Below are 13,282 nucleotides of genomic sequence, written 5' to 3'. Positions count from 1 at the left end.
AGTACACTATTACTATAATAATATAAAATAATATATAATATATAAATATAAATTATATATAAATTAATATATAAATTATAAAAACTTATATGTTATTTAAAATGCCTCCCTGTCCCTTATTGATGTCTAGGGCCGCCGAACGGCCAAGATTGCTGAGAAAGCATTTTCGGTCGTTTGAAACAAGTGATTAGTGTGATGAGGAGCTCGCTGTTTCGTTCAGCGCGCCGCAGGCGAGCACACGGACGTGAGCTCATGCTTAAATGTGTGGCTACCGTTTCGCCAGACCGCCATTGTGGTTGTTGGAGCGATACTGCTGTGCAATATGGCGCCGATGGTTACCAACCAAAGGCGAAGGACAATTGGCGGGAAATCGTTAGGTTGAGAATGAGTGCTACTCATTGCTTCTGATTTTTATGCCATAAGGCGATTTAATACAAACTTGATATTAAACTAACTAAATACTAAATACAATATAAATTAGAAAATAGAGATGTGATTGCGCGTGTAAGACGGCTCGGATACCGGCATTGTGTCGCGGAGTTACAATACAAGAACTATGAAAATACAATCTAAGTAATTATCCGACGACGCTAATAATTATCACAGACATGAACGGTGATCGGTATCGGTCCCGCGGAATACACAAAGTAATTCGGAACCTTAACTTCTGAGTTCTAACTTACTGACTATCGCAGAGACTTACACGAAGTCCGCACGCGGCACGCCATGACACCGGAGGGAGCGAACGAAAGAAGAAACGGAAAGAACGACCGCATCAGTGCCGCGACGGACGCATGCAGCGCCGCGACCAACGCTCGCAACGCCACAGTACTCTCCTCCCAGTGTAAACGTTAAAGAAAGAAATATTGGTTAAAATATCGCTAGAACGAGAATAACAAAAAAAAAATAAAAATAAATGGAACAAACAGAACTTATACATATTGGTTTGCTTAACGTAACATTGCGCGAATTAATTCTTAAAACTAATAATCTTTCGCTTTGTTGTGCTGGACTAGAATATGTTTTTGGTTCACCTTGCACTGGAATGTCAGTTGAAGACGAAGATGCAGTGGACGAAGTAGTTTCTGAGCCTTGGATTAGTACGTACGCGGGCTTAAATCTGTCGACCGTGACGTTGCTGGATTTGCCGTCGATTTCAATGGCGAAGACTTTGTCCGAGATGCGCTCTAGTACTTTATGCGGTCCGGTATATAGTTGATCCAGAGGACGTCTGTTGCCTTCAATTTTGCAGAAAACGTGAGAGCAATTATACAAATCTTTGTGAAAAAATAGCTTAGGTCTAATGTGATGAGAAGTTGGTCTAGGCCGCAACTTTTGCAATTACGCTTACTTTTAATTACGCGGAAATCTTCGACGATAATTCGTGGTCGCTCGGCATTTCTTCAGAGGAGAAAAATTCACCTGGTACCTTGAGTGTAGTGCCGTACACTAATTCCGCTACCGAAGCGCCTAGATCTTCTTTCAAATTCTCAGTTCTAGTAATACTACTGGCAGTGTATCAATCCATTGAGTTTCACATTAATGCTGTTTTTAGAGAGCGATGCCATCGTTCGATGATGCCATTCGACTCCGGATGATATACAATTGTCCGACAACGTTTAGAGCCAATGAGTTTGGTTAATGTGTCGAACAGCTGCGCTTCGAATTGCGAGCCTTGATCGATCGTGATCAAGCGTGGAGCTCCGAATCTGGCTACCCAGTGAGTGAAAAACATCTTCGCCACCGTGTTTGCTGTACAATCCTGTAATGGAATAGCCTCCGGCCAACGAGTAAATCGGTCAATCATTGTTAATAAATATCTGAAACTTTTGAATGGAGGTAGAGGACTGACGATATCGATATGTACATGCTCGAAACGAGTATCTGGTACTGGTACTTTGGTAGGTGGGATGTGGTTATGACGGTGAATTTTAGATTGTTGGCATGCTAGACAAGTGCGGGCCCACTCTTTAATGTCCTTAGACATGGAAGGCCACATAAATTTTTGCGCAATTTGCCGGTGAGTTGCTCTGCCGCTTGGATGCGACATTTGATGCACCATATCGAAAACTCGCCTTCGTAGTGGTCCAGGAATGTAAGGTCTGATCTCTTCTTCTGAAGTGTCACAGTAAATATTGGATGCTGTTTCCGATAAGATAAACTTTTTGAGCTTCAAAGACGTTGATGTAGATTACTTCAGTTGCTGCAACTCATCATCCGAGACTTGAGCTTCTGCAATCTCCTGCATATCGAGACTAGTTGGCATCACGATAATGTCGGCGCGAGATAATGCATCTGCTACCATGTTATCGGCGCCTGAAACGTGACGTACATCGGTTGTGAACTCCGAAATGAAGAGTAGATGACGAGTTTGTCTTGGCGACATTTGTTCTGACTTCTTCTTGAATGCATAAATGAGATTTATGATCCATAACATAGATAGCTAATAGTTCTCTATCATATGCACTATACTTTGTTTGTGTAGGCGTGAGTTTCTTTGAAAAGAAGCTGAGTGGTTGTAGAAATCCGTTGCTGTACTGTTGCAATACCGCGCCGATTGCTTTGTCTGAGGCGTCTGTTTACAACGAGAGTGTTGCATTGCTGTCTGGAAATGCGAGCGAGGTGGCTTGAGCGAGATATTCCTTGACTCGTTGAAAGGATTGTTTGAGCTCAGAAGTCCATTCGATTTTCGCATTGTTGTTGCGTTTACGCCCAGAAATTACCCTTTAGCAATGGTGCCTGTATGCTTGCGATATCTTTTAGAAATAGGTTGTAAAAGTTGAGCATTCCCAGAAATCGTCGAAGTCCTTTTTCAGTAGCTGGTTCCTAGAAATCGATAATTGCTTGGATCTTTTCGGGCAAGGGCTTGATGCCTTCGGTGCTGATCACATGCCCAAGGAAGTTGACGCTCTTCTGCCTGAACACGCATTTATTCGGGTTGATCACGATTCCATGCTGTTGCAGTCTATCGAACAGAATCTTTAAGTGCTCTTTGTGCTGGGTTTCGTCCTGCGAAGCGATTAGAATATCATCAATGTAAGTGAAACAGAAATCGAGTTCTACGGTTACCCGGTCCATGAATCGTTGAAAAGTTTGAGCTGCGTTACGAAGTCCAAAAGTCATGTATGGAAATTCGAAAAGCCCGAATGGTGTGATTTCGGAATATCTGATTCGCGGATTGGAATCTGCTGACATGCGCGTACTAAATCGATTGTGGAAAATATGGTTTTACCGTGTAGGAAATGTGTGCTGTCTTGTAGAAATGGACTTGAGTAATGGTCCGGAACGGTTACCTCGTTGAGCTTGCGGTAATCCCCGCACAGACGCCAGTCGCTGTTCTTCTTCTGAATCAGGTGTAGTGGATTGGCCCAAGGGCTCTTGGAAGGTCAGCATAAACCCTGTTGCATCATATATTCGAACTTTTGCTTGGCTGCTTTTAATTTCTCCGGATAGAGTCGTCTGGCTTTGTTTGACACCGGGGGACCCGTTATCTCGATAACGTGTTCTACTCCATGTGCGGCTTTTATGCGTAATCGATGTTCGGGTTATCTCTGGGAACTCGTTTAAAATTTCTTTGAAAGGGCAGTCATCGGCAAAGGCTCTCAACTTTGGAACGGTTCTACTAACAAGCTGTGCATTGATCTTGGAGGAACGTGTCGCCATCAATCAGCCGCTTGTGCCGGATCTCAGACAGCAGATTATAACGCGTCAGAAAATCCGAGCCAATTATGAATGTATCCACTTCGGCGATAACGAAGGGCCATTGGAAAACCCTGCGGAATCCCAAATCGAGCCGCAGTAATTTCTGTCCATATGTAGAGATGATCGTTCCGTTTGCTGCGTAGAGCACCTGTTTTCCAATATGCGCAAGGTCGCGTCTTGAGGCGGGTATAGTCGAGACATCCGCTCCAGTATCCATCAAGAATCTAATGCCGGTGACGCGGTCCCGGACGACCAAACGGCGATTCGCCACTGTCGAACCATCTGCCGTCGGAGATAGTTCGACTTCTAGTTTTCCTATTTCGTTGATGTTTTCGGCTTCCAGCTGCAGGATTGCGTACACTTGACGGCGTTACCGCTGAAACGTCGATGATATCAGCACGGCTTGTTCTCAGATCGTGACCTTGAACGGCTTCTGCGACGAGAATTTCGCGAGGCCTGTAATCTGTCGCGCGATAAACGAGCTTCCAATCTACCCGATCTATAATTGCGGATAATTGCGGATCTACCGAATTAGCTTTCGTTGGCGCAACCGTTGCGACGGCATTAACGCCAGTGGATAGCACATCCGTTATTCGGTCTGCTAGTTGCGATAGCTCTTCGAGTTCGTGCTTGCTAGACGCTAGTATAGCCTGCACTTGTTGTGGTAAGCGCTATAGCCATAAAGATTTGAGCACCTCTTCTGACGCCATTTTGCGCGAGATCTCGTATCCGACGGAGCAATTGCGACGGGCGGCGGTCACCTAAATCAATCTATTTAATAATCTAATTAATAATCTGTAGTTTCTTTTCGGCGCTGTCCGCAAAGCTTCTCACTAACCTATCTTTGAGCGCGTACCTATTCATCGCGGGCGGATTGAGTATGATATCGCTAACTTCGGACAAAGAGTCGTCGTCAAGGCATTGTATCACATAATTATACCTCGTGTCAACTACAGTTATGCCTGCGGTGAGGAATTGAGCTTCCATTTGTACGAACCAGAGGTCTGGCTTCGTTTTTCAAAACGGCATGGATTTAATTCCGATTCGCCGTAAGCACAGGTATTTCGATTATACGCGACGATACACGCGACGATACGCGCTGTCCTGATTGCGCGTAGGGGAATCGCTTGAGCCACTCGGCATGTCGGCGGTTTATTTAAACGCGCGCATAAGGTTAAACAGAGAGGTCAAACGCGCGCAAAAACGCCACGCAATCACGTTGGGGTCACCAGTTTGGGGCTGTTGGAGCGACTGCTGTGCAATATGGCGCCGATGGTTACCAACCAAAGGCGAAGGACAATTGGCGGGAAATCGTTAGGTTGAGAATGAGTGCTACTCACTGCTTCTGATTTTTATGCCATAAGGCAATTTAATACAAACTTGATATTAAACTAACTAAATACTAAATACAAATATAGATTAGAAAATAGAGACGTAATTGCGCGTGTAAGACGGCTCGGATACCGGCATTGTGTCGCGGAGTTACAATACAAGAAACTATGAAAATACACTCTAAGTAATTATCCGACGACGCTAATAATTATCACAGACATGAACGGTGATCGGTATCGGTCTCGCGGAATACACAAAGTAATTTAGAACCTTAACTTCTGAGTTCTAACTTACTGACTATCGCAGAGACTTACACGAAGTCCGCACGTGGCAAGCCATGACACCAGAGAGAGCGAACGGAAGAAGAAACGGAAAGAACGATCGCATCAGCGCCGCCACTGGCGCTCGCATCGCCGCAGCTAACGCTCGCAGCGCCACGACCAACACTCGCAACGCCACACGATCTGATTCCGTGTCGCCATCTTCAACGCAGTGTTCCTGGCTGAGTAGTCAGGAGCCTTAAAAGGCGAAAGTCGAAAAGGCGTAGTAAAGCAGGGTAGATAAAGCAGGGTATCTTGCAAGTAAAAAACGTCAAACTGTCGGCTGATGTTGTAATTGAGGAAATTTGCCACGAATGTCGCAACAATTCCATTGTAGGATTCTAATAATTGTGAATGCTTATTGCGGGTGAAGGCGATTACTATACATTGCTAATAAGTCAGCATTACTAAGAGAGGAGGAATGTAAATTACTTATAGAGTACTAGGAGCAGTAACCAAGAGTGGATAGAATTTCGGAGATTTTTTGAAATGGAGAAATGATGGGGGATATCATGCCAGTGACGGCAGGAATGTTAACCAGAGATTCACAGTTTTCGAGGAAGTTTATAATCTTCTGAATGATCATATCTACATTTGAAGTCGATTTCTCTATGGGTGGTGGGCATGGAGACCTTTTATCGCTTACTTTGAGTGATATATATTAGGTGCGCAACTAAGTTCCCGCTGTTTGTCAACAGATGGCTCCAGCAGTAAGTGCTGGTCGATTCTGACATAACCTAAACGTCATGAACCAAGCTTAAACATATGGTAAACAAACCGCTTTGAAACATTAGTGATTTTGTTTTTACGTCATATTCTTTTGGTTGTGTGAAAATGTCTGATTTTGTGCCAAATAATCGTCATATGCGGGAAGTATTGATTTTCTTCTTTCATTCGAAGAAAACGGCGGCTGAAGCGCATAGAGAGCTCCAAAAAGTTTACGGAGATGCTACTCTAAGTGAAACAACGTGCCGAGATTGGTTCCGTCGCTTCAAAGACGGTGATTTCGATGTTGACGACCGTCCGCGTGAAGGAAGGCCAAAAACCTTCGAAGACGCTGAATTGGAGGCATTGCTCGATGAGGATTCGTGCCAAACGCAAGAAGAGCTTGCTTCAGTATTAGGAGTTACCCGCCAAGCCATTTCCAAGCGATTGCATGCGTTGAGAATGATTCAGAAGCAAGGAACTTGGGCTCCTTATGAGTTGAAGCCAAGGGACGTTGAGCGTCGTTTTTTCGTCTGTGAACAACTGTTCCAGCGACAAAAAAGGAAGGGTTTTCTTCATTGCATCGTGATGGGTGATGAAAAATAGATTCATTACAGCAATCCAAAGAGAAGAAAGTCATGGAGGCTGCCCGGTCATTCTACGTCGACGCCTCGGCCGAATATTCACGCTGCGAAGGTTATGCTGTGTATTTGATGGAACCAGGTCGGTGTTATTTATTATGAGCTGTTGAAACCGAACGAAACCATCACTGGGGAACAGTATCGACTTCAATTGATTCGATTGAGTCGAGCACTACGCGAAAAATGGCCACAATATGCGGAGAGGCACGAAAAAGTGATTCTACAACATGACTACGCTCGGCCTCACGTTGTCAAACCCATTAAAATGTACCTGTAAACGCTGAAATGGGAAGTCCTACCCCACCTGCCATATTCTCCAGATATTGCACCGTCTGATTATCACTTGTTCCGTTCGATGGCACATGGTCTGGCTGACCAGCAGTTCGACTCTTATGAAGACATCCAAAAATGGCTTGATTCGTGGATAGCTTCAAAAGATGAACAGTTTTCATGATGGTATACAAGCTCTGCCAGAAAGATGGGAAAAAGTAGTAGCTAGCGATGGGCAATACTTTCAATGATTCATTTGTAACCATTTTTTCACAATAAATTGCATTTTCATCAAAATAACAGCGAGAACTTAGTTGCGCACCTAATATAATAATGTTTTGCATCATAGTTAGTGTCATTACGGCCATTGGATGCAAGCAGGAGATCTAGGTGATCCTGAGAATATCCTGCTTTGTTTGTACGTTGAATTGAGTGATCCAAAGATGATGCAGAAAAATTTTGTATTTCCCTGCAACAGACTCTAATTTTCGGATTAATGGTTTCTCTGGAGGGGAGGCCCAAAAAAGTTGGTTGACCGTGTTTTAGAGACGGCGACGCTGCCTTCTTGGCATAGCTTATGGGAGGATTAGGAGAGAAGGGATCCTTTGAGTCGTCATAGTCAAGATGTTAGAAATGATTGTATGAAGTTAGTGGTGCCATAGAGGAGAGGTTAGATGCAGAATAGGGAGAATTTTAGCACATAACTATAAAATTTTGTGCACAGAAGAAGTATGACTTTGGAGGTAAAGAAAGTTTTTAAAATCAAGAAACGTGTTGTGAGAAGGCGGAGGAGGGAAGTTACTGGACTATTTTTCTAACTTCCACAAAAGGAATATTGTCCTGCGCGGCCAGGCCGAGAATAGTTTTGTGCTTAATAATAATAGGGCATGTGTGCGAGGTTGCGAGATGATCCCCCTCGCAATTGATATACTTGACATGCGCCTGATCATTTAAGCAAAAATCTTCTTCTCTAGTGAATCCACAGAAGAGGCATTTTGGTTTGATACTTTTACAGTCGCAACCGATACGACCAATTCTGTAACAAACGTAACAATCCTAATTTTTAGAATATATGCATCAACCTTGTAGAGAGCATTAAATAAAACTACCTCCTTCGGATTGTCCTGCGAATTTTATACAGACTGTTCGCGAGGACGTGTAAGTAGCCTTGCCATTGATTATTATGCGTCTGTTTAAGCGTTGTACGTCAAGTACTTCGACCGTTGAGGTTAGATTTTCTCTAAGACAATCCAGCGACATAGACTGATCAATGCCCTTGATAATTCCAGTGCAGAGGACTTTAAAAGATGGAATGAAAGCTCAAAGGCCGTCTTATCAAAGACAGGATTAGAGATCAAACGATTAGCCGCGTCTGCAGACTTGACTTCTATTATAGCTTTACCGGCGCCAAGCCTTTTAATGAGAAGAATATCACTCTTGATAGACTCAGAAATGACAGACTCGAGAAAGCACAGAAAAATGCATCGGCGTTGACTTGTCCGAGTATACATATATGACAAAGGGAGGAATGTCATTTTTAGAATATTTATTAATAGAGGTATTCCTCGTTTTGGCAGGTGCCAACGCTGACGCACCCAGGGGGAATTCAGATGTGCTGTTCGAATGATTATTCTTAGAGTGAGGCGGATCGAAGGCCGAAACCTTTGATCTCATCCCTTCGCTTGTTACTTCAGCACTACGTTTGTGGCTAATTCTCTCATCAATGTCCAGGAAGCGGCGAATTAATGGCTGTGTCGTCGACAAAGGCTGGTAGGAGGAGGACGCCACCGCCGCCGCCATTACTGCCGGCGGCTTTCGCCATCAAATTAATAAGCATTCGGTTCATATTCTTGTCCGAAGAGGTTTGTCTGTCAAATACGCATCAAGATCGGAATTGGAAGATGATGAGGAAAAAGGAGAAAGCAAAGAACTCGATTCGATTGAGAGGGGGGGGGAGTCATTTACGCGATATTATAGACTTAACGACGGCCTCTAATTCCCCCCCCCCCCTCCCGCCCTGATGCCGAGAGCCTCCTGACATGGGACCGAGAGAACGCGATTCGCGGAGAGACACGATAAAGGAGAGCAAAAATGAATACAGACTCACGCCAGCTAGCAGGCCAAACTACAGCGAAAAAGCGCTGTACAAACTTATTTACGCAAGAAAAGCCCCGTAAAATATTGCAGCGAATGAACCCACGTGTGCATCCAATGCGCCACCTCGAGGAACCTTATTATTAAATACTGTTTGACAAAACACAATAGTCAACATTATATCATATTTTCTAAGAAAGTATAGAGAAGCCATACAAAAATACTCTAACATTCTAAATAGAAATAATGGCGTATTCAGAACGCACTTTTATTTCTGAAATTCTACAGTATGCGTAACGTAAATTATAGCATGCTAGCGCGCTAACATAATTATAAGCGCGTTCTGAATACGGGCCAAAGGCTACAACATAAATAAAATATGAAAAACCATTCTCTCAATTGTTGAAGATATTCCAATTTCCCCCATCTCTCCTCCCACCTACAATTCTCTTCTTTTCCCTACCAACAAATAGCGTAATATAAAAGAAACGGCTCGGAAGAACAACTCAGTATAAGGTTGTTCCTCGCCCGATGGAATAGACTATAAGGTTCACGAAATGTTGGCATTCCAAAAATGGATTTGGACGCGGAGGAAATCTGCGAAACTCATAATCTTTATTTGTCTCGGTTGTTCATTGAATAATAAAGAAAGATAAAATGATACATTATGTACTTTATGCGTAACTAAAAGCTATTCAATGGTCCAGTAGTTTTATGTTATGCTTATGCAGCTTATGTCATTTTGTGTGTGGTGCGGTCCTTAGAATATATCTACACAACTTGTATAGCCGAATAAACGTATGCATAACAAAAATTATCAATCACATTTTACGTGCGTCTTTATAGGAGAAATATTAGATAATTTTTAATTACAATTAGATAATTTTCGTTATGCATATATCTATGTGGCTATAATATGTAAGTTGTGTGGATATAAACTAATTATAATCCCAGCACAGATTCTTGCATAACGCATAGTGCACAATGCATAAGGGAATCAACCAATCGAAATTCTTCTTTTTTGTGAAATGGAAGGAAAAGAAAGATTTTGATTGGTTAATTCGCTCATACAGCATGCATTATGCATTATACAAGAATCTGTGCTCCCCACTTTATATGCTTTCTACAATAAGTAATTATCTAAGCTCTAAGTCTTAGGGCTAAACTTGCATAAAGAAAATTATCTAATCACATTTCTATCATAAAGACAAAATGCAATTGGATGATTTTCTTTATGTATATGTTTATGCGGCTATGCAAGTTGTGTGAAATGGCTCTTAAGCCGTAAAAAATTGACCAATCACAATTGAATATAAGAAGAAAAATTAACTATGATTGGTCGATTTCTTATGGCTTAAGAACTAATAGCCATTCTACAGTAAGTCATTAATCATAAATCAGAAGTTAGAAGTTGGAAATTGACCAATCACAGTCATCAATTTTCCTTCTAAAGGGCTCTGCACAATAAAAGGAACAGGGAATAGAGAACAAAAATTTCAACCTATCAAAAACTGTATATTCCACAATACATGATTTCTGATAGGATGAAATTCTTATTCTCTGTTCTCTGTTCTCTGTTCCTTTTATTGTGCGGAACCCCTAACTTCTGATTTATGATTAATAACTTATTGTAGAATGCATGTAGAGTCTGAGCACAAGAATGTCGTAACACTTACTTAGAGACTTAATTAAGTTGTAGATGTAAGTAACGCACAAGATTTGGCGTATGACGTATAATTTATTGCCATCTCTTGGAAACACGGTAATAAGTTATACGTCATACGTGAAGCTTGTGCGTTACTTACGTCTACAACGTAAGTCTCTAAGTAAATGTTACGACAATTCTTGTGTCCAGACCCATAAAGCTTAGGTAATGATTTATTGTAGAAAGCCCATTATCCCAGATCTACAATAGATTTTTAAGCTTTAAGCCATAAGGAATGGATGAATTACAATCGAATTATTCTCCTTGCATACTGTAGTTGGTAAATTTTTTAAGGCTTAAAACACCTATTGTAGATCCAGACTTATTATTTTTTAGACAAGATAATAAATACTCTGTCTTCAAAAATGAAAAAGCTGGTTTTCAACTCTAGAGTAGCATGGAAAGCATTAAATGGAATATTTGCTGTTTACAAACCACCAATGGTCACATATTTAGACGCACGGGATACCATAATTCATCGTCTCTGTGAAGGTTAGAATATCCTTATGTTTTAAAACTTATTCTTATCAATATATTCTATAATAATGGATAATATTATTTCATTGTAAGAAGTGATGAAATAAGACTTATTAAAAATAAATAAGGAAAAGTACACTGGCAATGAGAGTCAAGCGCAGTAATTGGAGCCCAACAAAATTATCAAATTTATTAATCAATAAATAACTAATGTTTCGGCACCATTCTTAGCCATCATTAGTGGATACATTACATGTGATTATTGTCTCAAGTTTCATTTGGAAAGTTATATATATCTCTCATAATGGTTACAAAACCAAGTATTATTTCATACTTTTTTAAATTCAATTCTTCCTTGTTTCTTTATTTTTCCAAGCAATATATTGTTTTATTTTAAATATAAAATAATGCAACTGAAAGAAGCAGCTCTCTCTCTCTCTCGACACTTTTTATTGTTATGTATATTTGTTCGGACATGATTCATAATTTTTATTCTTTATCTTCTTCCTTTTTGCCATTTTTAATTATCATTTAATTTTTTGTATTCACTTCTTCTTGAATTATTTTGATTTGATTAAAGTAAAATGTATGTTTGTTCTTATTTGATATTCTTTTATTGTTTGTTTGGACTTTCTTACTTTTCTTTGTAATATTATTCCAAGTAACATATAATGTGCTTTGCAGGCGTTGATGTGCTACTTGGAGAAGAGGTGATCTTATTATTAAAAAAAAAGTATATAAACTATATCAAAAACAATTCTTAATTTTTAGATTTGAACAGTATGTGTGTACGTCAACCAATCAAACATATCTGTATAGAAGGTGATACAACTAAGACGATGAAAGTATTTACACATCCGAGTTATATGGATCATCCATTAGTCGTAGGTCCACGATATCAACCTAAAGACTTCGTATTGGTATGCGCTAATTATCTGAGCAGAGATATGTCTGGTCTCATGATCTGCGGTATTAATGATGGTACCAAATGGGTTCACAAATTGAAAGAGTCCAAATCTCCAACTAGTTATAGAGTTAAAGGTCTCTTAGGACAGGCAACAGACACATATTTTATAACTGGAAAAGTTGTCGAGAAGTCTACATATAAATACATTAAGCGGGATGCAATTGATAAAATATGCGCTTCCATGCAAGCTGCTCATCAGAGAAAGATGTTTGAGTATGTTGTATGATAGTTATATATGACATTAATTAATTATGACTTAATATACATGGAGTATTATAGTTTAATTATGTCTTTTTCCTAGATTATGTGGATTAGATATACAGAGTCAAGCTGCATATGAGTTGGCTGTGCAAGGTCCGATAAGACCTATTGACAAAAACATTCCAATGATATACAATATAAAATGTATAGATTTTAAATCTCCTGAATTCACATTAGGTAAATGTAATAATATTTGTTAAATGTATAAAGCCATATGTGAATAATACATTTTTTACCTTTTTCAGAAATTATTTGCATAAATGAGAATGATACATATTTGAAAACTTTGGTTCATGATTTGGGAATGCAGCTCCATAGTGTTGCTACGTGTACTCAAATACAGTGTTTCCGGTATGCTTTGTTTGATCTAAATCTTGCCCTGTTGAAAAAACATTGGGAACTGGAAAACTTTTGTAATAATATTGTACAGTGTAACACTATAATTAATGAAAATAGGTATTTGTTGAAACAAGATAGTCCGATATTGATAGAACGAAATAAATAATTGAAATCTTCTAAACTGATCAAATGTACATAATAATCCATATATAGTAAAAAGGAAGACTTCTATGATTTATATTACATATTATATTCTTCATTCCATAAAAGAATAATCTAGTTTAATAGGACATTAGAATGGAAATAAAATCGATACCTCTTAAATTGCATAATTAATAATATAATTAATAACATATGTGCAACGCAGTATTTGTAGCGCGAAGTAGCGCATTCAAAGTGACAAAAATCGAATCAATGACTGCATTCAGCAGAGAAAGTAGCTTTGCAACTATTGCAAAATTCTTCGATA

At 40.1% G+C, this 13,282-nt stretch overlaps 2 protein-coding genes across 5 annotated transcripts; one reads left to right on the top strand and one right to left on the bottom strand.

Annotated features, from left to right (window-relative positions):
- Positions 1-216: 216 nt before the first annotated feature.
- On the bottom strand, positions 217-2,787 carry LOC147910713 (uncharacterized). The gene is made up of 6 exons (XM_087416681.1): positions 2,724-2,787; positions 2,333-2,575; positions 1,566-2,142; positions 1,423-1,508; positions 1,035-1,238; positions 217-404 (listed from the first exon to the last, which is right to left on the bottom strand). Exons 1-6 carry the CDS (start codon positions 2,785-2,787, stop codon positions 217-219), a joined length of 1,362 nt encoding a protein of 453 aa, XP_087272807.1.
- Positions 2,788-10,773: 7,986 nt separating this feature from the next.
- LOC105152725 (pseudouridylate synthase TRUB2, mitochondrial) lies at positions 10,774-13,003 on the top strand. 4 transcript variants are annotated; one of them, XM_011067151.2, is made up of 5 exons: positions 10,774-10,934; positions 11,161-11,261; positions 12,018-12,426; positions 12,515-12,651; positions 12,720-13,003. In XM_011067151.2, exons 2-5 carry the CDS (start codon positions 11,210-11,212, stop codon positions 12,977-12,979), a joined length of 858 nt encoding a protein of 285 aa, XP_011065453.1. In that variant the 5' UTR covers positions 10,774-10,934; positions 11,161-11,209; the 3' UTR covers positions 12,980-13,003. The 4 variants fall into 4 exon arrangements, with proteins under 4 accessions (XP_011065453.1, XP_011065454.1, XP_011065452.1 ...); XM_011067152.2 differs by having other exon boundaries at positions 10,781-10,934; positions 11,144-11,261; XM_011067150.2 differs by having other exon boundaries at positions 10,781-10,934; positions 11,106-11,261.
- The last annotated feature ends 279 nt before the right edge of the window (positions 13,004-13,282 follow it).

Source organism: Acromyrmex echinatior, chromosome 2, assembly GCF_024713525.1.
Source record: "Acromyrmex echinatior isolate Ae372 chromosome 2, ASM2471352v2, whole genome shotgun sequence".
Classification (NCBI taxonomy): domain Eukaryota; kingdom Metazoa; phylum Arthropoda; class Insecta; order Hymenoptera; family Formicidae; genus Acromyrmex; species Acromyrmex echinatior.
The sequence above is the reverse complement of the archived record's forward strand: the minus strand, read 5'-3'. Positions and strand labels throughout refer to the sequence as shown.

What these genes read in the sequence shown, in the direction of transcription:
- LOC147910713 (XM_087416681.1), bottom strand. Translation starts at nt 2,787, where the DNA reads ATGCTCAACTTTTACAACCTATTTCTAAAAGATATCGCAAGCATACAG. An exon ending in TTTCGGAGTTCACAACCGAT is followed by an intron (nt 2,143 to 2,332) that starts GTACGTCACGTT and finishes TATCGGAAACAG; the next exon opens with CATCCAATATTTACTGTGAC. An exon ending in AATGGCATCATCGAACGATG is followed by an intron (nt 1,509 to 1,565) that starts GCATCGCTCTCT and finishes ATACACTGCCAG; the next exon opens with TAGTATTACTAGAACTGAGA.
- LOC105152725 (XM_011067150.2), top strand. Translation starts at nt 11,135, where the DNA reads ATGAAAAAGCTGGTTTTCAACTCTAGAGTAGCATGGAAAGCATTAAAT. An exon ending in AATTCATCGTCTCTGTGAAG is followed by an intron (nt 11,262 to 12,017) that starts GTTAGAATATCC and finishes CTTAATTTTTAG; the next exon opens with ATTTGAACAGTATGTGTGTA. An exon ending in CATCAGAGAAAGATGTTTGA is followed by an intron (nt 12,427 to 12,514) that starts GTATGTTGTATG and finishes TCTTTTTCCTAG; the next exon opens with ATTATGTGGATTAGATATAC.